Source organism: Furipterus horrens, unplaced genomic scaffold (assembly GCF_987537825.1).
Source record: "Furipterus horrens unplaced genomic scaffold, mFurHor1.1.pri manual_scaffold_10, whole genome shotgun sequence".
NCBI lineage: Eukaryota > Metazoa > Chordata > Mammalia > Chiroptera > Furipteridae > Furipterus > Furipterus horrens.
In genome coordinates this window covers 28,357,332-28,383,196 of record NW_028327180.1, presented here as the reverse complement: position 1 = coordinate 28,383,196, position 25,865 = coordinate 28,357,332, and the positions used below count along the sequence as shown (strand labels likewise).

General features: G+C 36.0%; 1 protein-coding gene across 1 annotated transcript in view; it reads left to right on the top strand.

Annotated features, from left to right (window-relative positions):
* LOC149999409 (putative ATP-dependent RNA helicase DDX60) overlaps positions 1–25,865 on the top strand; it is a 90,929-nt gene that overhangs the window by 25,073 nt on the left and 39,991 nt on the right. Inside the window, exons 9-19 of the mRNA XM_090288843.1 lie at positions 2,925–3,066; positions 4,839–4,994; positions 6,649–6,754; positions 7,243–7,358; positions 8,895–9,055; positions 13,807–14,065; positions 15,922–16,064; positions 16,614–16,772; positions 21,015–21,164; positions 23,370–23,489; positions 24,639–24,734. Of these exons, the coding sequence (XP_090144969.1) occupies positions 2,925–3,066; positions 4,839–4,994; positions 6,649–6,754; positions 7,243–7,358; positions 8,895–9,055; positions 13,807–14,065; positions 15,922–16,064; positions 16,614–16,772; positions 21,015–21,164; positions 23,370–23,489; positions 24,639–24,734 (1,608 nt within the window). The remainder of the gene's footprint in view (positions 1–2,924; positions 3,067–4,838; positions 4,995–6,648; positions 6,755–7,242; positions 7,359–8,894; positions 9,056–13,806; positions 14,066–15,921; positions 16,065–16,613; positions 16,773–21,014; positions 21,165–23,369; positions 23,490–24,638; positions 24,735–25,865) is intronic.

The following is a 25,865-nucleotide window of genomic DNA, read 5'->3' as shown; positions in this document are numbered from 1 at the left end:
CTCTCAATCTCTAACTTGAGTATTTGGGGAGTGATGCCATTTTACAAAGGACACTTGCAGAGGAAGATCATGAGTTCAGTTTTGGAAATACAGAATTTGAGGTGCCAATGAAAAATCCAAATGGAGAGATCAGATGATGTTAATTGATGTCATGTTGTAGATGAAATTATTTTGGGAGAGAGATGTGAAGAGAGGGCCTAGGACCGAGACCTGAGATATTCCAATATTAAGTAGTTAAGGAAAGGTTGAGTGAAAAAGGCACTGAGAAGAAGCTGCTTAGATGAATAGAAAGGAAATCCAGGAAAATGAGTTGTTCTGAAGATCAGTGGAACTGGGCCTTTTAAAGGTGGCTGTGGGTAATCATATTAAATTCTGTAGAGAATTGTAGGAGATTGGGGACTAAAAATAATACTTTGGGTTTAATAGCATAGGGCTCACTGTTGATCATAATTAAGAGACATGAATGGAGTGGTGGGAAGCACAATGTGTATTAAAGCAAATTCAAGAGTGAGTGGAAGGGAGGAAATACAGGTGAAGAGTAGTTTACATGTGAAGTTGAGAATAAGTGCAGTGACATAAGACAAAGCTGGAGAGGAAAGTGGGTTAATTAAGAGGGCTTTTAATGTGGCAAAGATTGAGCATGTTTAAATGCTGATTATAAATTTAAGAGGGGATAGGATGAAAATACAGGGAAATAAAGGTGAGTGGGGATGGGATCTAGTGGGTTTCCTTAGGCAGAGGTGCACTTGCTTCTGTAATTAGGAAAGAATGGATTATAGCGCGTGATAGGAACAGCTACTATTTATGCTGCACCTGCTTTGTGTGGACCTGTGTCACCTTGTTTAGACATAAATTCCTCTCATGTTCTCATTTTAAAAATGAAAAACTTGGGCTCAGAGAGGTTGCGTGGACAATTAGTACAGCTAATAAATGATCAAGTTGGGATCTAACTTCATCTCTGTTCAGCTTCCAAATCGGTGCTCTTCCCACCATCCTCTGCTCTCTTGATGTGGGAAGCAGTTGATTATCCCACAGGCAAGCATCCCTCTGCTCTTTCCCACCCTCTGTGCTTCATTTTGGTAACACCCTATAGCTGGATAACTTCAGGTAGCCTCTGAAATTTTCACAGTAAAAGACCTATTCTGAGGCCTCTGGAGGAACACGGAGCAAACTGAAGGGAGTTTCAAGTTTACTCAAATCTTGACACTTAGAGACCACGCAGAGGCACTTGATGTGAACAAAATGAGGAACAATTGCTGTACTCTTTTCACATATTGCCATTTACTCAGTAGCATCATGGGGGGAGGATTAGTAGAGTGGGACCGAGGGTGGGGTGGGGGGCTTGCATGGCAGTGATTCTCAAAGTACGGTTCCCTGACCAATAGCATCAACATTACTTGGGAACTTGGTAGAACTGCAAAGTATTCGGCTGGACCTCAGATGGATTAAATCTGTCTTTGGGGATGGTGCCCAGCAACCTGTGTTTTATATAACAACCTTTATGAGGTTTATGCTGAAGTTTGAGAACCATCGCTCTATGGTTCCATGCAAATCTCTTTAGTGTTTTACAGTTACCCCTGAATCACAACAGAGGTAGTTCTGAAAAATGCATTATTAGGTGATTTCCTTGTTGGGCTAACATCACAGAAGGCATTTAATGAACACAAATGGTATAGCCAGCTACTGTAACTGTATGTGCTGTACTTTAAATGGCTAACAATGGAGTAGGTTTGTTTATGCCAGCATCACCACAAACACGTGTAAACCCTGACAGTTGGCTTTTCTTTTTTAATATAAGTATCTGAATTAGGCTTTGATCGCCTGGGCACCCATTTCAAAGAAGCATCCACTTCAAGAGAGCTCTGTCTAATAAACACTTGGCCCACCACAGAACTATGCAAATAGCCAGGGTGTCTCCCCACACCACCACCCCATACTTCTTTGTTTTAGAGATCTTGGATGATTTCTATAACTCACCATCTGCACTGCTTGTTTTTTAATCTTCCCATGCTTTAAGTTCTCGCTCTTATGTTTTAGAGTGAGCCCACCAAAGTCTAGGCCTCCACCCTCAACCCCAATAAAAACCAAACTCCAGGCCTGTGCCCAGTCTCCCTCTATACCCAGGACCTGTGTTCCCCAAGTGCAGATGGCCCATGTTACATTTTTATTGGATAATGCTGGGTTAAAGTTCCACATTGATATAGATAAATAAGTTGTTCACATTTGGAAAGTGTTTGTGTTTTATCATTAAGGGAGGATGGAGTAGAAAAGCCTCAGTTTTCCTCCTTTGAAGTTCACTACCCAAACACTATTACTGACTGAGCAGAAGACTGGGCTCTCACATGCTGACGTTGCTTCCTCATGTCTACACTACTCTGAGCTAAGGGTGGTCGGTGAAGACATTCTCCCTGTGTTAGGTGGGAACGTAGCCTCATATCATAAACCCGGGAGGTGCACCATCAGTGTAGAATAGAGGAGGATCTTTGAGTTTGAGGGACTCAGCATCTTCTAGATCCCTGAACAATCAAATGCTCTTTATTTTTATGCTTTTTTGACCTGAAAGTAAAATTTTAAAACACTAAAACCTAAGTAAAGAACAGAGGCACATTTGAAAGGAAAAATATTTCTGAAATTCTGGGACTGTATCTGTGGATTACAGTGTAAGAAAAAATGCTGTTAAGACTCGAATATGGATTTCTCGGCTTCAGAATAAAGAACTATTTATTTTTTAGTTTAACTTTATTTTTTAACTCTTTAAGGTATAAAGTATTCATAAATATTCAGAATGAAAGGGCTTGCATTAAGAATTGGAAAGAGCCCTGCCAATTTACCTGTCAGTTGGATTATAGAAATTTTGAAGTCATATTATAGCTTATTGCTAATTCAGAAATTGTCAATAACTTGGTTTTATTTCTAATTTTCAGAAAAAGTGGTGTGAATATTTTATCCTAAATAATATAAATACTTTTGAATTTTGGAACCTGAATTTAACTCACCTTTGTGACTTAAGTGATGAGCTTTTGTTGAAGAATATTGCTTTTTACTATGAAAATGAAAATGTTCAAGGTATGACTTTAGTATATTACAATGATTATACTTTCATCCAGAGATAAACAATATTAAGAATTTAAAACCTGAAAATTATTTTCCTGTATTTCCAATATATTAATATAACATAGCAATTATTCTTTTTTATTCATTATTTACACATGTATGTTTTCTTTAGTAGCAGTTAGAGTGAGTATTATATTTTAAAACTTCTCTTAACTTAATATTACTCCACAAATATTTTTGAAAAATTATTAATTTAACAGTTGAATTTTTTTATTTAAATATATGCATAACATTTTCCCATAATATTTACTCTAATTAATGTAATCATCCTACTACTCTTAAATATTTAGGGAATTTTTAAAAAAAGATAAAGCTCATTTACACAATAATTATATGTGATTTGTTTTTCTTTCTCTGAGTTCTTTTCTTAGAATTACTTTTCTGTTGTTTTTTAATAGTAAAAAAATAAAACTTATTTTAAGAGAACTACAACTGATTGAGCATTATTGTATCTTCTTTGACCCCTAGATTTGGTTCTTTCATTTTGCAAGCATTGAAATAAATTGGCTGCATATATGTTTAACAATCCTTTATAAATTTGCTCATTTCTGAAAAATCATAGTTTTATTGGTTGTAAAGTTATGTTGTTACAGAACCCCTGGGCTGCTCCAATTGAAAACAAACCCACGGGCTCTTTAGTTAGGGGCCCGATTGCCCGCCGCCAAAATTATAACTCTCAATACCAGAGTTCAGTGAAAAGAAAAAGAATTGTTTATTTAACAGTTATATAGATTTAGCTATTTGCGGATTTCTGTTGTTAAGTCTTATCTTCTTTAAAACACCCATAAACACATATCCTTGCCTCCCCCCGCTACCAAACCAGGCTAGTTTTAGGAAAGTTAGAGAAACCGTTTCCCTACTTTCCAAACACAGTTCAGCTTTACCAGTAGCTGCCAATCATTTATTTAATTCTGATTGGGGAGACTCGTCTGTGTTATGGGGTCCACCAGCTTTTAATCCAGAACCTCATGGATTCTCAGCCTCCTTGGAAACTGCATAGTTAGTCCTTTTGTAATCTGCACAGTCAGCCTCAGCCTCAGTCAAATCCACACAGTCAGCCCCAGCCCCAGTTAAACCCGCACAGTCAGCCTCAGCCTTAGTTAAATCCGCACAGTCAGACTGGCTAAAATATCTGCCGCTTATGTTTAAATCCCTGACTACGTCCTCTGATGCAGTGGGCGTTGCAAACAGTTCTGACCATTCACAGAACCCCACATAGGCTCTGTGTGCTTTCTCCATACCGTCCCCTGGTCCAAGTCCCCTCCTATCCACCTGAGGCTTTGGATGCATTAAAGCCATTTTGCATAAAAAAGACACTAGCCACCAGCCTCAGGCATGTGGAGGCATTCTAAAAGCTGCTTCCTTCTCCCCATCCCCTAGCCGCAAACTCGGGGTTTTTTTGGAACACCCCTGTTTCTGTAACAATGTGTGGAATAACCTTTTTATTAACTTAAATGGTAATTAGATATTCACCATTTGTTATTGTTAGTTAAGGTAGTTACAAAAATTTTTTTAATACTTAGTTTTAAAATAAGGAAACAATAAAAATTTTAATGTATGATCTCATAACACTAGATACCATTTTCATTTAGGTGCAGTGTGGAACTTGCTGAAAATTTTACTGTTTTTCAAGTATTTCAGAACTCTATGAATTTAGTCAAAATGAATGTTTTTATGTGTGCATGAATAACTTTTAAGATTTAGTATTTTTAACTATTATATAGGCCTTCATTTGAATTTGGGAAATGTCATTATGAAGGATTATGAATATCTCTGGAATGCTGTATCAAAGTTGGTCAGAAAGTTTGATGTTGGAAAGTCGTTTCCTCTGAGAACAACAAAACTTAATTTTCTTAAAAAGAATTCATTACCAATCAAAGGTAATAAATCTCTAAATTAATCTGAAATAAAAGCATCATTTCTCTCAAAATGTTTATGAACAACCACTAACTAAATGCTGCAAGTATAAATAACTTTCTAACACTATGCAATTTAGTAACAAATTGCCTTTGTTGTCATATCATCTAGATAATATGCTTGATTATAGTTTTGAAGTGTCATATGTTTTTCTCCTAGCTAATGTTATTTTTTTTAAGCCAAATATATATAACTTTCATTTTCAGAAATTTGGCAGTATATATCAAATGATAATCTCCTGTGGGGAAACTACTGAGTTGCTGGATTAGAGACACTAAACATCTTTTTATATAATTATAGCTAAGCTCAGAACAATGAAGGGAAATCCCAGGGGCCAAAAATAAAGAGCAAGCCGGCTCTCTTAGTAAAACCAAGGAAATCACTCAGTTTCTGGTTATTGATCCACCCTTCCAAGAATCTGGGACTCCAATGAACTCTGTTAGGCGGGCCAAGACAACTCTAAGCCAGAAATGAACTTTGAGTGGGCAAAGGAACCTGGAAAATTCTCCGTAGAGGAACACAACATAAACCCTGGTTTTATAGGGTTTTCTGCCAAATATTAGTGCAAATACAAATTTATAAAACAAGAAAGGAAATAAGCCCTAAGAGAAACAATAAACTAAAGAACTAGAACTCTTAAGTACTTCAAATTTTATAATTATCAAATGTAAAATATACTATATATATGTTTAAAAACACTTAAAGAAATAAGATGAGATTTGAAACATGAGAAAATAACAAAATACTATAAAGCATTGTTTACATTTTAAAATAACCAAATTTGTAGATATGAAAGTATTGTCCACAGAAGAGATGTTTCTATATGATGAATTTGAGGAAAAAGAAAATGATCCCAGAAGGAATATGAGAAAAGCTAAAGAGAATTTGGGGTGTATTTATATAAGGATATTTTTCATGATATGGAGAAGGAATACGCAATACATATACCCTCCTTCCTTCTGTCAGAATGAGTTCCACCAGACAGAAACTTGAGTGCAAGTAGTTTATTGATCTCAGAAAGATCAAAGAAGGTGGTGGTAAGATTAGGTAAGGAAGAGAAGAAAATGAATGCAGGACATATGAATAAGTAGGTTTCCACTGTGGGCAACTACAGGTAAATTTTACTGGGTATATCTCAGTCTTTTGCTGAGGGCTATCTCTTGAGCATTAAATTCTTAACACTGCTCCCTGTGGGTGGTAAGATAAGTGCTCAGGCAGAGAGTTAGAGAACTTGTAGTAGGAGGGTTTTGGGCAAAGATAGAAACAGTGAACACCAAGTCGGTAACGGGCAGAGAGCAATGTCAGGTTACCTAGAATTAAGAACCAGATACTAAATAAAAGCTTTAATTTGCCAGCTATCATATATATGATAAATATAATATCTACTTACCTATTTACCTACCTGCCTACCTACTTAAATGATACCCATATTTTATACTCTGCTATGTTCCAAAATGTTTTAATGCGAGAAATAGTTTCATAGGAAGGGCTGGATTTGATAAACACAAATAAGATCAATGGAAAATGTTTTTTTAATGTAAAGTTTTAGAAAATAATGTGTAATAGCCCTGTATGAAAGTTTCACATTTGACCTTGTTTTAAAATTTTATTTTACAGACACCTCCAAGGAAAAGATCCCCAATTTGGGTTTTATTCCAATGTCATCTGAGGTGGTTGATAAATTTGCTGGAGACATTTTGAAAGATTTGCCTTTCCTAAAGAGGTATAGGGCCAAAAGTGACTCTATTCGTACTTGTGTGGAATGGAGAATTACTCATTAAAGATTCTTGGAAATGTAACAGATTAGAGTATATTAGATGTAATACATGTTTGTAACCCATAATGAGTTTAATATCAAATTTTTATTTATTTATATTAAAAAATTTTTTAAATTTCCTTTTTGTTGTTCTATTATAGTTCTCCCATTTTTTAAAATATGGCTTTAATCTTGGAGTAAAATTACTGCAGCTTCATGTTTTTAATAAATTAATAAATGAATATTTGTTGATGGGAATGTTAAAAACATGGAGTGGATTCTGGGTTATTAAGCTCTAATTAACTGTTCTTTGAATTTAACCATTTACATCATATCACAGAAAGAGGAAAGGGGGCTATGATTTCTAAAAATATTATTACAATGTGTAATCTGTGTTATGTTATATTTGAAAGCATGAACTTTAAAACATGAAGATATTTCTTTTTATCTCACAGGGATGATCCCAGTGTAACCTCACTGGTTAAACACAGGGAATTTGATGAACTTATACACTGGCATTCACACAGACCCCTCAGTGATGACTATGACAGGACAAAGTGCCAATTTGAGGGTGAGCTCTGTGACTCTGGTGAAATAAATTAAAATCAATGATATTCTTCACCTTTTATCTCATAATGAAATATTTGCATATTATCTGCCACCAATTATATTTCTTGAGTAAGACTAGTCTAGAAAATGCTGAGATGAATGTCAGCAAAGATGGTAATGAAAAAGTCCCCTTCTGTTCACAGACATTCATATATATGCAGGTGTCTTAGGAGGAAGTACAAACATGGCATTTTTTCCCACAACAGTTAGAAGCTGTCTTAAGCAAAGATGGTTTGTAGTTGAAGAAATCTGTGTATTCCTCAAGGTTAAAAAAATATTGATACCATAGTCTTTTAAGCAATTGCAGCTGCTTTCATGCTACCCAGGTGACTACGTGTAACAGGTGCCAGCATTCCATCTGCCTTCATGCTCACGATGGTAGGAACTGCAAAAGGATGCTCATGAAACTGCTCATGGTAGATCAACAGAGATTGAATTAGGGATCTGGGTTCTTGATTCATTCCTTGTTTTCATCTCACCTTTGTCTACCCCTATGCTCACTCCTACCCTCCTTCAAGGTGACAAAACTAACTTTCAGAAGAATCTAGGAGTGTGCATAGTAAGCCTGCTTGTATGAAATACTTATCAGGCTGCATATATAAACAACTACCAAGATCCTGCAGGATAAGAGGGGATCTTTTAGATTAACCATTAACATCTTTCAAAACAGTTTAATTTGATACATGTAGATAGACATGGAAAAATGAACTAGCTTAGTTATTCCCTTTAGGTGAGTATCATAGTTTTCCTTTGGTAAAAGAGTAAGTCACATCTTGATTGTTAAGATTTCCTATGTTATTGGATTTTACCATAGTGCAAGTTTTTCTCATCTGCCAAGTTCTTGACTCTGTGGCTGTGATCTCAGTAATGATTTTTCTATCAAGTGATACAAAAAGCCAGAATTTCCTAAATGGATATCTACTTGGCTCTGCCTCAACCTTCCTCTTCTTGACTTTATTCACAGGGCACATGACAGAGGTAATTCCCAGAATCTGTAATTTTTCATAGCACGCTGATATTTGTTTTGAGAAGTAAACAGTGAAAGAGTGCTTTGTCACTTACATCCTTTATATAAAGTAAGGAATTATTCTATAGGTAAGAGAGAGTCTGAGGCCCTGGCTGCTGTGGCTCAGTGGATTGCACGTCGGCCTGCGAGCCAAAGGTCACTGGTTCGATTCCCAGTCAGGGCGCATGACTAGGTTGCACGCCAGGTCCCAGTTGGGAGCGCGAGTGAGAGACAACCACACAGTGATGTTTCTCTCCCTCTCTTTCTCCTTTCCCATCTCTCTAAAAATAAATAAATAAACAAACAAATAAATAAATTTTTTTAAAAAAAGAGAGAGTCTGAGTTAAATATTCCCTCTTTAACAAATATGAACAGTAAATTATTGTTTCAAACTAAAAAAAAATGTGCGTGTTTGGATGGGATAATGTGAATAATTAGTGAGAATACTACTGAAAAAATATAATTGTGTTACATTTGTCTTTTCTTTTTCAGAAAAATCTAGAGATCCATATATTCTTAGAAGTGTGCAAAAGTATCATGTTTTTCAACGATTTTATGGAAGTTCATTAGAATCAACCTCTTCCAAAATCATTGTAACTCAAAATATCAAGCCAAAGAAGAATTACAGGGAATCCAAGAGCAAAAAGGCAACTGTAGGTTCTATAAATTCTATCAAAATGTTTTATTAATTTCTTTTGTCTCTTAAGCCAATTTTTGTTCAGTCTCTGATAGTTTCTTTTATATAAATATAAGTATATATATATGATCAGCTATTATTTACTTGTTCAGATAGTCTAACCTGCATACACACACACACACACACACACACACACACACACATATAATAAGACATTAAGTGCTAAGAGCTTGGATTTAGAAATGTTGAAATAACATAAAAATATAGCTCTTTGGTAGTTCTGGTTCAAGATGGCAATATAAGAGATTCCTGAACTTACCTCCTCCCATGGACACAGTGAATTTATAGCTATCTTAATTATTCCCTTTATAATTCCCTCTGAAGGAAATCCAGAAATTAGCTGAGTGACTCCTACACATTGGGTGAATGAGAAAAGCACTCAACAAAAGAGGAAGAGGCTGAGACATACTCTTGCAGGAAACCCCACCTCTGACATAGTGACATACAGGGTGGAGCAAAAGTAAATTTGCAGTTGTTCATACAGAAAATAATATAATAATTAATAAATAACAGTACAAGGATAAACTGTGTTTCACAGACTCACAATTGTAAACCTACTTTTGTCCCACCCTGTAAAATCAGGAAGGAACTCACAATTCTCATCTGTCCCCCTCAGGAGGGAAAGGTTTAGACCCAACATTTAGTACCCAAACTTATAATGGGCCCCCAAAACTTCTACTCTGAATGCTAGTGGGGCTTGCTTCCACAAGACTCACAATAGTACAGCAAACAAAGACATGGTTTTTAACAGGTTTGCACTGTGCTTGCCTAGCTATCCCCCAAGGCTTAGCCGGAGGCAGCAGACTAAAATACCTATCTTCCATTCTTTCTCTGAAAGAGGCTAGTTTTTGTACTTTAAAAGCTGCTGCCTTAGGCCAGTCTTCTCATCTTCATATTCTCCCCCTGGCCTGCTCCAGGTGGACAATCTAATAACATAAATAAGTGTGAGATGTTTTGCATAAGCCAAATGGTAACCACAAAGCTAAAACCAATAATACATAGACAAAAGATAAAAAGAAAGAAATCTAAGAATACCACTATAGAAAATTATTAAATCACAAAGAAAGAGACTAAGAGAAGAAACAAAGGAATTATAAAATCAGCCAGAAAAAAAAATGTAAAAAATGGTAATTGTAACTCACTATCTGTCAATAATTATTTTAAAGGTAAATGGACTAAATTATCTATTCAAAAGATGTAGACTGGCTGAATGAATAACAGCAAAAGCTCCAACTATATGCTGCCTACAAGATACAAACTTTTGTTTTAAGGACACAGGGACTAAAAGTAAAAGGATGGAAAAAGATGTCCATTCAAATGGAAACCAAAATAAAGCAGGAGTAGCTATACTTATCGTCGGCAGCCGTCCGTCTCGAGAGACGATGGTGTAGCTTCTTAAGAGTCTATCTGCACCGCCGAGAATGGCTGTGCAGTCCAACTCGGGAGTGACACGGTATCTGTCTCCTCCCGTGTTGAATCGACATCTTGCGATGACGCTGGAGTGTCCTCTCCAGTGAAGCTGAAGCTACAGAGCCTGGGCAGGGTGATATGGAGGGTCTGCTGTTGCCCATGCAGCAGACCCCCCCTCTCTTCGCAGCTGAAGGATCCAAGGGAAAGACGGAGTCAATACAGCTTGGCTTCAGGTGCGCCGCAGGAGTTGCCGGTGTTGACTACAACGTCAAACCGCCTTAGGGACTCCGGCTCCGGGTTTTCTGTCGGGGTTTACTCCCTTAGCCTTTCCCCTGAAGAGGTATGCCGCAAGGCAGCGGAGGTTTATTGGAGTCAGAGTTTTCCTTCTCTGATGTGCCCTGACTGGAAGATCGAACCAGCGACACTTAGCTCGCAGGCCGACGCTCAATCCACTGAGCCAAACCAGCCAGGGGAGTAGCTATACTTATACTAGAGAAAATAGACTTTAAGTCAAAGACTGTAATAAGAGAGAAAGAACGTCTTTATATAATAATAAAAGTAAAAACCTGAAAGCTTTTTTCCTAAGATCAGGAATAAGACAAGAAAGCCCACTCTTGCCACTGGAAGTCCCAGCTAGAGCAATTAGGCAAGAAAAAGAAATAAAAGGCATCCCAATGGAAAAGAAAAGAGTAAAACTGTCACTGTAGATGACATGATAGTATAGTTACAAATAACAGCAACAAAGCCCTAAAGACTCCACTGAAAAACTGTTAGAAACAATAAGTAAATTCACTAATGATGCAGGTACAAATCAATATACCAAAAGTTTCTTTTATTTCTATACACTAATAATGAATTGTCAGAGGAATTAAGAAATCAGTCCAGTTCACAAGTACGTCAAAAAGAATAAAGTACTGAGAAATTATACCAAGAAAATGAAAGATCTGTGCACTGAAAACTATAAGACATTGATGAAAGAAACTAAAAAAGAAACAAATGGAAAGATCCCATGTATAAACAAAGAAAGAATTAGTATTATTAAAATGTCTATACTACCTAAAACAAACTACAGAATAAATGCAATCACTATCAAAATTCCAATGGCATTTTTCACAGAAATAAAACAAACAATTCTTATATGTAGAATCTTAAAAAATATTAAAAAGTGAAACTTTTAGAAACAGATAGTAGATAAGTTGCCAGGGGCTGGGAGTTGGAGGAAATAGGGAGTTGGTAAAAGGGTACAAACTTCCAGCTCTAAGAGGAATATTGTCTAATGTAAAGAGCTAATGTAAAACATGGTTACTCTAGTTGATAACACTGTAGCATCATTGAAATTTGCGAAGAGTAGGTGTTAAATGTTCTCACCAAAAATACATAAATAAATAAATAAATGAGGTGATGGATGAATTAATTGACTCAATGTGGGGAATCCTTCCAAAATGTATATGTGTGTCAAGTCACCATAATGTACACCTTAAATATCTTACAATTTTGTCAAGTAAGCCTCAATAAAGCTGAAATTTAAAAAAGGAAGCCCACGAAGAAATGAGGACATTTATTCTAATAGCATAAAAACCCATTTCCCCAAGACCAGCTAGGTGGTCATTATTTTTTGCTTTGCCATGATGACCTTTTTCATAGCCAATTTTATTATTAACGAAACCATCCAATTATAGCTTTTTCTGTTTCATTTAGTGTTACCAAGAAGCTGCTGCTGCCATTTCTTCTCCTCCTCCATCTTTTCTTTGTCTTCTTCTTCTCCTCCCTCTCTTTCCTTTTCTTCTCCTTTCCTTCTTCTCCTCCTTTTCCTCCTCCACCCCCTCCTCCTTCTCCTCCTCTTTCTTGATGTTATAAAATGTCGTTTGCAAAAAATCTTCATTACATAGTACAAGTTATAACGACTAAAAAGTTTTGTGCTTTTTTCTTCTGCATTGTTAGAAATTAAATAATCTCATGGGAATTAAACACCCATAGTAGCCCTGGCTGCTGTGGCTCAGTGGATTGAGCGTCGTCCTGCAAGCCAAGTGTCGCTGGTTCGATTCCCAGTCAGGGCACATGACTAGGTTGCACATCAGGTCCCCAGGTGGGGGCACAAGTGAGAGGCAGCCACACAGTGATGTTTCTCTCCCTCTCTTTCTCCTTTCCCCTCTCTCTAAAAATAAATAAATAGATAAATAAATAAACAAATAAATTATTTAAAAAAAAATTACCCGTAGCACTATATATGTGTTCTCTTCTAGCAGCAGTTTAATAAATGTGCATATTCAAGATAGAAGCATTTTCCATGGAAGAGAGCCAGGGGTCCCCTTGTCTTATTGAGACAGAAACATGCTGAATTAACCCACAGCAGTGCATTTGGAAGATTAAAATATTGGGAGACCTCAATATTTACGATTAGAGTTAATCACAGAGAAAGTGATGGCAACTAAAACTGACTTCGTTAGAGGCAAAGTTTAGATATTAATTTCATGACTAACCAGAGTAGTGGAAAGTTGGTCAGAATTCTCTTGTGAATACAATTTTCTCACGTCTTTGTTTATTAATAAACCAAATTGGTAAAAGTGGCTCCATGTGGTGTTTAAATCAATTGGAAATGCATATCTAGATAGAGCAAATCATTTGTATTTATATTGTTTCTTCTATTCACTCCTTTTCTTCATTTCCTTTCTACTTCCTCACTCACTCGTCAAACATAATGAACTTAATATTTCAGCTTGGGACATACAACAACTTTCATGCATCACTGTTTCAAGGAAATTAATCTAGAGAGGACGTATGACAAGTAAAATTACAGATACGATACATGTGAGGAGTGCTTTGCTAGTGCTTTGATGCCCAGGAAGAGGAGGAACACATGGACTAGTCTTAGAGTTAGGAAAGGCTTCCTATAGGAAATATCCTGAAGAGCAAGTCAGGATTGAGAGGTGACATGGAGGAACGGAGGAGGAAACCAGTTCTAGAGACAACAGCAGGAACCAGGGCATGGAGACATGAAAAATAGTGGCCTGGTGTTTCTGATTTTGTTATAATCTTTGATTTATAATCGAGATCACTAGGAAACCTAAAAAATTATCTCCATGGAGTCTATACTCATTAAATTAAATTGTCATGAGTTTTCAATTAAAAGAGGCTTTCATTTTAAGAAACAGAGACAAACTAAAATTGTGCCTATTCAGGAATGGGATGGTGGTCAAAATAATCTATATACACTTAAAAATATTGTCTCATTCATGAAATATTATCTAGGAATGTTTCCAACTAAATTCATGATATGTTTCTTTCCTTTTGGGGCAGGAGACAAAGGCTGAAATAATTATGAGAGAGAATAAGAAGAGGTTATTTGCCAAGGAAGAACAAAAAGAAGAGGAAAAATGGAATGCTCTGTCATTTTCCATTGAGGAAAAAATGAAAGAGAATTTAAATTCTGGAATACAGAACCTAGAAGATTTTTTGAAATCATGTAAAAGTAACTCAGTCAAGTATCGAGTTGAAATTGTTGGATTAACTGCCTGCTTGAAAGCATGGAAAGAACATTGTAGAAGCCAAGGAAAAGGTATGTGATATAAATATGTATTTACATCTATTTAATCCTCATATGTATTTGTATATATATATTTACTCCTCACCTGAGGATATGCTTATTTATTTTAGAGAAAGGGAGAGAGAGAGAGAGAGAGACAGAGAGAGAGAGAGAGAGAGAGACAGAGAGAGAGAGAGAGAGAGAGAGAGAGAGAGACAGAGAGAGACAGGAACAGAGACACAGAGAGAGACATCAATGTGAGAGAGAAAAATGGGTTGGTTGCCTCCCCATATGTGCCTCAAACAGGATTGAACCTGTAACCTTTTGGTGTATGGAACAGTGCTCCAACCAACTGAGCCACCTGGCCAGGGCTGTATTTTTTATTTTGTTGAATTGGATAATTAATAAAAAAATATAATAATGATAGCTGTCACTTATTAACTGGAAATTTGTATTAGAAGCTTTAAACACATTATCTGATTTTATTCTTACAAAATTCCTCTAATTATTCTTACTTCTATTTTATCCATGAGCAATGAAATCTCAGAGTGGGTCCCAGTAGCAAATACTCAGCACATTCACAAGCAAATTCATATCAAATCACAATCAAAGACAGGTTTGAAAAATACTGCTTGCAAAATTGTGGGAATGGTTAAGGGAACCAGCAAAGATGGGGAGACACCCAGGGAGAATCTGTCGTTCACCCGTGAGATCTGAAGTATAAACATTTCCTTTCTGGGTAAAACTGGGATCATGATTGTGAGCATGCTGAGTTCTTCCAAAAGTTGCTGAGGTTCTGTGCACTCTACGATTGCTATAGTAGATAGCAGAAAAGAAAAGAACAGCTAGGAAGAGGAAGATAAAGGGGATATATAAGTTGGTAGCAGGTGAATGAACATGCGCCATACCTCCAAGCTGACAGTTCTTCTGAGTGAACCTAACTGATGTCAGTCTCAAGCAATCTCCACAACTTGAATCCATTTAAACCACGGTCACCAGGTTCTTTTTTCCCCACGCTGTCATTTTATTAACTTCAAGCTGCTCCAACAAAATCATCTTTTCACTGTAGATTTTATTAGAGTGAAAAGCTAAGACCTGGCTTTTATGTTTCTCCTGAGCCAACATGTATTAAAATTTAAGTTGGATGTTACTAAGAGAGATCAGGATTAACAGTGGTTTACCCTCCCGGAGAGTAAGAATTCTATACTAAATTTCTTCTGCAGTTTCTTATAGCATTTGGTAGATGTTTGGTAATATTTGTTAAGTATAAGTTGATTGGAAGACAGGTAGAATCAAAAAGATCCTTAAAATGGTAAGTATGGAAAGATTAGCAGTGAGGAGAGCAAAAAAAGCTTACATAAAACTATAAGTAAATGGAGAGGAATTAGCAAAGTCTGTATCTGGCAGTTGTATTAGGCTTATTGAATTGAGAGGATCCAATGATTATGCCAAATGTTAATCTATGGTTAACAGTAGTGCTCAGTAAATGCTGCTAAGTTTTAACCAGATATTTAAAGTTATCTGCATAGTTTACTTTGAACATAATAGAGAAGGCATGAAAATAATAGGTGAAGAAAATATTTGCTCTTTCCCAGAACTTATCCGAACTTGAGCTTTAATGATCTTATTTCTGTCATGCACTATAAGATTTTTCTTTTTCTCCAACATACAGCTACTTCTCAATAACCCATGGAGGTGATGAAGTGTATATAATTGCACTTTGATATTGTTTTATTTAGTACTTTGTGTTTCAGACCTCCATTATTGTTAAGTAAGATAGTGGATTTAATTAGGTCAGATTGATAGCCTACATGATTGATCTTAGGTAATAAAAATTTTATTATTTTTGGTGGTCTTTATAACAGTTTTATTGTTTATTCGTTGCTAAGGTGAAACCCCAGAAGATTTAAGTATAGCTGTTCAAATGATGAAAAGGATCCATTCCTTGATGGAAAAATATCCAGAACTTCTGCAAGAGGCAGATCAGCAACTCATAGCCAGATGCCTTCGGTATTTAGGATTTGATGATTTGGCAGGTTCTTTATATCCAACCAAGGTAATGTTTTCAGAATAGCTCCATCTTAATAGAGTAATTACTAGGTATGCATAAAGTGTCTTGCAAACACAGCCACCTCGTCTAGATTTTTTTAACTGAAAATATTTACTCTTAATCTATAATCATTATTAGCAATCCATCTACCAAAATTTGAAGTAATCTAGAATTAGAAAGCTTGTTCAAGTGCTTGTCAGGACAAACGTTAAATGCCAGATAATCTCTCCAGATCTTTAAAACTAAGTCTGTGTTTAATTCTAGCAAAGAATTCAAACACTATGTTCTGATTCTTCAATTGTCTTTAAATATATCAGATTGTAGCTAAAAACACCATGATGGATATTTGAAAACCTTGATGTTTGCTTATTTTATTCATAGTAAAGATGATGACTGGGAAGTAAAAGACTGCAGTAAATATTACACAATTTTAAAAGTGATAAAATAATTTTCTCATAAAAGTGCTGGTAGTTATTTAAATGATGTTATAATTTAAAATCACTTTCAAAATAGACTTTTAAAATAATACAGGTTTCAGAAGATGATGTAAAAAACAAGAAAAGGAATAAATATTCAGTTGGCATTGGACCTGCTCGGTTTCAACTTCAGTACATGGGTCATTATTTGATACGAGATGAGAGAAAAGATCCAGATCCCAGAGTTCAAGATTTTGTTCCTGACACATGGCAGGTAATAAAATACTTTTGTATTTTATTATTAAATGTGATCTCAGGAGCTTCTCATTATTGTGGCTCTATGTATTATATTTTCCATTAACTTCTTAATACTGAGTCATATCATTTAAAGTTATTTTGCAATTGGGAATGTCAGATGTAGACTTTTTTCCAGCTTAAAGAAAGCGAAGTTTTCATTTCATTCCTTTTTTCTTTATTGATACACCATTTCCTTGGAGGTACTCTGATGAATTCACATGTGTATTTCTGAAGTTGTATGTCATTCAGTTGTATCATTATGGAACAGCTTCCATGTTTTCTCTGTGTCAACAGGATTTCATATGTAAATATATAAATGCACAGAAGAATTTGGTAGCTTAAACTATATAGACAGTAGATACTTGCATGCCTCATCTGTCACCACAGTAGCTATTCTTCTATAAATAAATACAAAATTAATATTTACATATATAAAATTTGGAATAAAATAGTGTGTTTCTGCATAGATTGAACCATATAAAATTGCTGATAAGTTGAACATGTTTACCTACGAAAGTACAATTGCATAGGTTCAGTCTAATAGACTGTCCTATTCAGAATCTGACTTCATTTTTTTGTTTTGTTTTGAGGAAGATAATATCAGAAATATTTACTTTTATCTTATATAACATTTTCTTTCTAGGACAATTTAGTGTTGATGTTTTCTTAAACTTAGCACCAAAATGAAAAACATGATCCCTAATGGGAGTGTCCCAAGGATTTTGCTTTGGAGAATCAGAGGAATTCAGAATGAGATGAGAGACTCTTTTTTAGCACCAATATGGCAAACAGCCCCAAGACACAGTCCTGCCTGCCAATGCCTTAGTTTGCCTAGACTGGTGACTTTAGTCTTAACATTTCTGTCTTAGCCATTTTCTCCCACTTAGATTTCAGTCAGAGCCTAGATAGTTGTGCATATTACTCTCTAATTTCCCAAGAAGATTTAATCTCCCTGTTTCCTTCTAGTATAGGATAATCTAATACTAGTCATGATTGTGGAGCTCCAGTTTTTTTCTTGTAGTGGTTTTTATTCATTTATTTTAAATTAATTTATTTTTAATACTCTCTTCACCCATTTTTGTCCTATTCCTCATCCCCCTCCACCTCTTTTGCAACCAGCAATCTGAGCTTTTTCTTTCTTTCTTTTAGATTCCACATGTAAGAGAGACAATATAGTATTTATCTTTCTCTGACTGACATTTCACTAAGCATAATGACTTCTCAAGGTCGATCCATGAAGTTGCACATGACGACTTCATTTTTTATGGCTTAATATGGATAGTATTCTATTGTGTGTATTGTGTATATACATATACACAATGTGTGTGTGTGTGTGTATCACAACTTTTTTATTCATTTAATCATTATTGGACCCTGAGGGTGTTTTCATACCTTCACTAGTATAAATAATGCTTCAGTGAACATGGGGGTGCATGTATCTTTTTGAGTTATTGTTATCATTTTCTTCCAATAAATACCCAGAGTTGGAATTACTGTATCATATGGTAGTTGTATTTTTTTTTTTTTTTTTTGGTTTACCAATTACAGTTGTCTCCTTTTCCCCCAATTTCTCTCCCCCACCCTACCCACCCCGTCTCCCGCAATCATATCCCTCCCCGTTGTCCATGTCCATGGGTCATTTATACGGGTTCTTTGACTAAACCCTTCCCTTACTTATCCCCCTTCTCTCCCTCCCCCTCCCCCCTATTGAATGCTATTCTGCTCTTTGTTCTATTTAGTTCCTCTGTTTGTGTTGTTCTTTAGTTTCCTGTATTAGGTGATATCATATGGTATTTTTCTTTCTTTGCCTGGCTTATTTCACTAAGCATAATTCTCTCTAGTTCCATCCATGTTGTTGCAAATGGCAGGAGTTGCTTCTTTCTTTCTGCTACATAGTATTCCATTGTGTAAAGGTAATTGTATTTTTAAGTTTTAAGAAACTTCCACACAGTTTTTCATAGTGGCTGCACAAATTTACATTCTCACCACCACAGAAAGATTCCCTGTTCTCCACATTCTGCCAACACTTATTATTTGTTTTCTTTTTGATTAATATTCATTTTAACAGGTGTGAGGAGGTAGCTCATTGTGGTTTTGATTTATATTCCTGTGATTCTTAGTGATGCTGAACTCCTCTTCATGTACCTGTTGGCCATCTGTAAGTCTTCTTTGGAACAATGTTTGTTCAGATTCTCTGCCCATTGTGTAATTGGAATGTTTGCTTTCTTTGCTTCCACACAGTTCTTGTATAAGTTCTTTGTTATTCTGAATATTAACCCTTTATCAGATATGTAGCTTGAAAATATTTTTTTCCCATTCAGTAGTTGCCCTTTCATTTGTTGAAGGCTTCCTTTGCTTTGCAAAAGCTTTCTAGTTTGATACGGTCCAACTTGTTTTTGCTTTTGTTGCCTTTGCTTTTGATGCCAGATTGAGAAAATCATTGCCAAGTCCTATGTCAAGGAACTTAACACCTAAGTTTTCTTCAAGGAACTTAATGGTTTCAGGTCTTACATTTAAGCCTTTCATTCATTTTCAGTTAATTTTTGTGTATGGTATAAGATAGTGGTAGTGGTTCATTTTCAGTCTTTTGCATATGGTTGACCAGTTTTCCCAATGCTATTTATTGATGGGACTATCCTTTCCCCATTGCACATCCTTGGGACCTTTTTCATAAATTAATTGGCCATATATGCATGGGTTTATTCTTGGCTCTCCATTCTGTTCCACTGACCTGTGTGTCTGTTTTTCTGACAATGCCATACTGTTTTGATTGCTATAGCTTTATAATACAGTTTGAAGTCAGGGCTCATGATGCTTCCTGCTTCGTTTTTTCTCATGGTTGTTTTGGATATTCAGGGTCCTTTGTGGTTGCCTAAAAAATTTAGGATTATGTGTTTTACTTCTGTGAAAAATGCCACTGGAATATTGATAAAGATTGCAATGAATATGTAGATTGCTTTGGGTAATATGTACATTTTAACAATATCAATTCTAACTTATGAGCATAAAATATCTTTATATTTATTTGTGTCTTTTTTCATTTCTTCCATTAATGTCTTGTAGTTTTAAGTGTACAGATCTTTCACATCCTTGGTTAAATTTATTTCTCAGTATTTTGTTCTTCTGATGCAATTATAAATGGGCTTGTTATCTTAATTTCTCTTTCTGATAGCTTGTTGTTGGTATATAAAAATGCAATAGATTTTGTGTATATTAATTTTGTATCCTGCAACTTAATTCATTTATTAGTTCTACCATTTTTTTTGATGGAGTCATTATTGCTATCTACTTCCCTTGTCAAACTGCTTTTGCTACATCCTATAAATTTGATGTTATATTTACATTTTTATTTGTTTCAAATTATTTTTGTATTTTTCTTTTGATTTATTCTTTGACCCATTGGTTGTTGAGTAGCATGTTGTTTAATCTTTCCATATCTGTGAGTTTTCCACTTTTCTTTGTGTAATTGACTTCTAGTTTCATATTACTTTATCTTTCTTAAGTTGATGATGGTGGGGGAGCAGGAAAACCAGTGCTTACTTCAGTGCAGGACACAGGCAGTCAAATACTCTCCATTACTCCCACAGGTACTGTAATTCTTTTGATGCTCCCTTCACTCTGAGGTGTGTCCCAGAGTAGACCTCGATCAAAAGACTGTGCAGATTGAGGCTCTGGATTTTTCCCCCCACATAACTCCCATCATACAGGCTTCTTTGAGTAGTCATCATTTGGTTGAATAAAGAGATAGGCTGAAAGGGTGAAGATCGCACGTGCCCTTCAAAGCAGGTACCTGGAATTTTTCTGTATAGCAATTACAAGATAAATAATAAAATAATGAATCATTTTTTTCTCCTCAGCTGCTTTATTTTATAAAAATGCATAGTGGCTATTTGTTAGAACTGAATTTTTCAAAGCCATTCTGCACTTAATCAGTGACAAATAATTAGAACAAAGGTCTTAATAACAAGATATTTTATTCAAACTTGCTCTCCATTTTTCATACACAAACACAACTGCAGATGCTCAAAAGCATAACAGTTCTCTCTTCTGAGAGTATATTATAAATCCCTCAGGTTTTTCTATACATCTCTTCATGTGTTTGCAACTCCCAATTATTCCTTTTGTGGTTCAGAAAATCATATTGAAAGCACATTAATATATTTGCTTTGGTAGCATGCTTTTCCCATTACTGACACAAATGGTGCTCTGAACCCTGCAGAGAGAGCTCCTTGATGTTGTGGATAATAATGAATCAGCTGTGATCGTTGCCCCAACGTCCTCAGGCAAAACCTATGTTTCCTACTACTGCATGGAGAAAGTGCTGAAGGAGAGCAATGAAGGGGTGGTTGTGTATGTTGCTCCAACAAAGGTAATGCTCAAGTGACTTTAACATGCTGTTTTATTCTTGAACTTCCTCTTTTTAAATAATGCATGTAGTCACATGGTGAATTTGTTTCACTTTTTATTTATTTTCCACTTTTACTGAGATTCAATTGACATATAATGATGTACTATTTAAGATGTACAGCATAATGATTTGGCATACATATATATGGTGAAATAATTATCACAACCAATTTAGTTAATATCCATCATCTCAAATAGTTAACATTTTTTTCTTGTCATGTAAACTTTTAAGCTCTACTCTCTTAGCAACCTTCAGGTATACAATACAGGATTGTTCAGCATCGTCTGCATGCTGTACATTACAGCTCCAAACTCTGTATCTTACACCTGAACGTTTGTACCTTTCGGCCATCTTTACCCATTTTGTTCACCCCATCCCTGCCTCTGGCAACCAAATCTGTTCTGTGTTTCTATGATATAATTTTTTTTCAACCTGAATTTTCTCTTTTTAGTTTCAGAGGCCCAAATAAAACTGTCCTAGACTCAATGAGTTGAAAAAATCTGGTCTTGTTACCTTGTCATTCAACATTACTCTTGAATTGAGAGAAGCACCCACACTTTGCTGGGCAATGTTGAGTCACCTGAGAACCTAAGGCTGCCTCTGCAGAGTTTATGAGATTTATCTAAACTGCTCTTGGGCCATAGTGACTGCCCTGTTTCTCAATCCGGGTTGTTTTGTAATATTTTGTTTATGTCTAGAACTCATACTGTTGAGCTTAAAAACAGAAAGTATGATTTTGTCATTTAGGAAAAAGTTTTATTTACAGGAATTATAAGTTTGCATGTCCTCTTTTCCCTTTGTTTTAAATGGGATTGCAGTTGAGAAAGGCAGATTTACTTGGGTTAACTTTAATGTACAGATTAATGTGAATTCAGACTCTATTTTATTTTGTAGGAAAATGTGTAGTGCTGAGTGACTTGTGGTCAGCCTCAGAACCGAGTTGATCAATATATTATTTGAAATTAGCACTTTATTTTTTATTGTAGCATTTTTGTTTTTCATGTTTATGAAAGCAGTAAGTGTGCATCATCAGAAATTAATAAAATACATTAGGAAGTGGATTTGGTAAGTTAACACAATACATATTGCCCAATTACTCTTCAAAAGTTTAAATCTATTTTTATTCCACTGGCAGTATGTGGCAGGGTACATTCTCTCATCTTTTTCAACGTTCTTATAATCATTTTAAAAGTTTTTGCTATACTGATGGGTGAAAACTTTTGTCTCATATTTAAATTTGCTTTTTTTGTGATTACTAGTGATGTGGCATCTTTATGTGTGATTTTTGGGTCTCGATATTTATTTATTCATGAACCACTTGTGGATGCATTTGCCCATTTCTCTTTTTGGGGGAGAGAAGGCAATGTCTTTTAATTAATTTATCAGAACTATGTATAGTTAGTATATTATTTCTCTTTAAATTATAATAAATATACTTTTGTCATTGTGTCCTTTTATTATATTATGGTTATATTAATGATAATATTTTGTTAATATTTTTGTTTATTCATATCAATGTTTTAATTTATCTTTTCCATGTGCTCAAATATATAAAATATATGAAATGTTTACTTTCCATTATATTTATGCTTATGTTTTAAAGTTTACATTTTAATTTGTGTTTCTTCTTTTTTTTTTTTTTGACATAAAATGTGAAATAGATGTTCATAGGTTTCCACACACTCAGATTCTACTGACCAGGCTGCATGGTTGATCCAGAGAATGCTTCTACTTATTCATGTCTGTATTCAGACTGAGGATGTCTAGGGGAAGTCCCCAAATATAAGAACCACAAAGCTCCTGTGACTGTCCCTCACTTGCCCTTTCTTCTATAGAGGACTCACAATTATCTCTAAACCTTCATCATTCAGATATCAGCTGTTTTTCTTCTCCCTGATGTGTGAGCAGCATTTCCTGTTTTTTTCCTTCTGATGAAGCCTTTTTTTCCCATTTTACTTTCTGTTGAGGTTTTTCAATGAGCTTCACATGCTTAGTAAAATATCTTAAAAAGAGTACATTCATGTATTTAGAGTAGATAAGTATAATTAAACAGTTATTAAGCTTTCTGGACTCGCAGCAGGCATATTTTTATATAGTTCCTGTGTTCTCTGAGGTTTTACCTATATTTTATTACGTGATTAATGGATCTTTTTCCTTGTAAATTAGGCCCTTGTTAATCAGGTGGCAGCAACTGTTCAGAATCGTTATACCAAAAATATGCCAGATGGCGAATGTCTATGTGGTGTTTTTACAAGGGATTATCGTCATGATGCCCTAAACTGTCAGGTAGGATATATTAATTAACGCTTTTGTTATCTAATTATATAATGGTACTTACATGTCTTTTTCATTAGAAAATCAACATCTTCACAAGGCCTTATGGAAATTATTTTATTGAATTTACCAAAGATGAAATATCTTTAGAGAAAATGTAATATTGTTACATTTTAAAGAGTGGATAATAGGTGGGCACTTACATTTTGATTTCAGATTTCAGTTATAGTTCATTGCATCATCTTGTTTTATAACTTCATTCAAAATGACATGAAAAGCCCAATGCTATAAAAATTAGCAAACACCAATTTCCAGTCAGAATTACTTTTTCTTGATAAGTAGGATTTTCTCACTTTTCTTGATGCATAGAATCCTCCTTGTAATCTTTTAAGTGTTGCATTATGTATAGAAAATTGGGTGTTAAGTACATCTTAGACAGTTTTTTCCTCTTTATTGAACTCATAGATAAACAATTAAGACTAAGCAAAAAGTAAACGCATAATTTCAGAACATTGCATGGCAGACATGGAGATGTGCTACCCAGATCACCTTTCAAGGAAGGACTTGCTGCCCAGATGTGGAAGTGTGGTCCAGACAAGTGCCAGCAGTCAGTCCCCCCAGTTCTGCCTCCCTCGTTTGTATCCTGTGACTGAGCTAGGTGGGCGTATAAACACCAGGCCATTTTGGCTTCATGTAGAATTGCTCTGACAGCCAATATTCACTCCAGAACTCTGAGCCAGGTTGGTTCAGGCTTCGTCAGGCCTGCTTTGAAGTTCAGCTCTCCCTCTGTCCTGTCCCGCTTCCCCACACTTCCATAGTTGTTCATTGTTCATGAACATTTTTCAACCTAAACTGTATCTCTGAGTCAGATTTTGAAGAAATAAACCTGTGACAATTAACTCTTCCTATTTCTATTCCTTGGAATATTCATAAATAAGAATTTAAATTTCAAATCTGACATTTTACCATTTTGACCTGTAAAATTGCAGTTTCATAAGGCACCAACTAATACATAACAATTTTAATGAAACACTCTCGGAAGCAATACTATATCCTATTAGCTGGTACATTCAGGAGTTAAAACTCTGTCTTTTATATTCTTATAACTATGTGCATAATAAATGCTCAAAATGTTTGTTTAAACAGCATTTTTTATTTTAGGTACTTATTACAGTGCCTGCCTGTCTTGAAATTCTGCTGTTAGCTCCTCATCGCCAAAAATGGGTGAAAAGGATAAGATACATTATATTTGATGAGGTAGGTTTGGTGTTATTTGTCTGATTTTTCTTCATAGAATGAAGATCTTTGGTACTTCAGGAACTTCAGGATATGTGTCCCTTTGTATGGAGTTCAGGTTTGGGCTGCACTTCCTTTTGAATGGTTTTCCCAGTGGATCGTATTCAATCTTGTGGCTCCATTTTCCTGTTGTGACTCAGTGGGGCATATTGGGAACGTGGCAGAGCTTTGTATGGGATAGGAACCTGTCGTTGGTGACTGCTGTTTCAGAGGAGCAGAAATAACCACCATGGTGTAACAGAACCCCTGGGCTGCTTCGATTGAAACAGAACCCACGGGCTGTTTAGTTAGGGGTCCGATTGCCCGCCGCCAGAATCATAACTCTGAATACCAGAGTTTGGTGAAAAGGAAAAGAATTGTTTATTTACACAAAGCCCTGCCTCCCCCTCCCAGACCTGACCAGTCTTAGGAAAGTCAGAAACACCATTTCCCTACTTCCTAGGCACAGTTCAGCTTTACCAGCAGCTGCCAATCACTCAGTTCTGATTGGGGAGGTCCTTTCTGTGCTGTGGTGCCCTCCAGCTCTCAACGCAGGACCGCCTGGATTCTCAGCCTCCTTGCAAACTGCCTTCTTCCTGCAAACCTCGTGGATCTTCTCTCCTTCTCAAAACTGCATGGCGAGAGCCTCTTCTTAAAGCCGCCTGGAGACCCCTGCTCCAAGCCAGAGGGAGGGAGCCCGCAAGAGCCAGAGAGTGAGGGCATGAGGGCCAGAGAGAGAGCCTGAGAGAGAGAGCCTCCTAGAGCCAGAGCCAGCCCAAAATGTCTCCAGCTCCTTCTCTCCTCCTCCCTGCGTCCTCTCACGCAGTGGGTGTTGCAAACAGTTCTGACCATTCACAGAACCCTATGAAGGCTCTCTCTGCTTCCGTACCAGCCCACAGTCCAAGATCCCTCCCATCTTCCTGAGCCTTGGAAGTAAAGCGGATCTTTGCAACAATGTATCCAGCCACTAGCTCCAGGCATGCAAGGGCATCCTGAAAGCTGCTTCCTGCTCCCTATCTCCCAGCTGCAAACTCTGCGGTTTGTTTTTGGACTCCTCTGTTTCTGTAACAATGGCATGATGTTTCCTGGATAGAGATGACAAAATTCTATCTT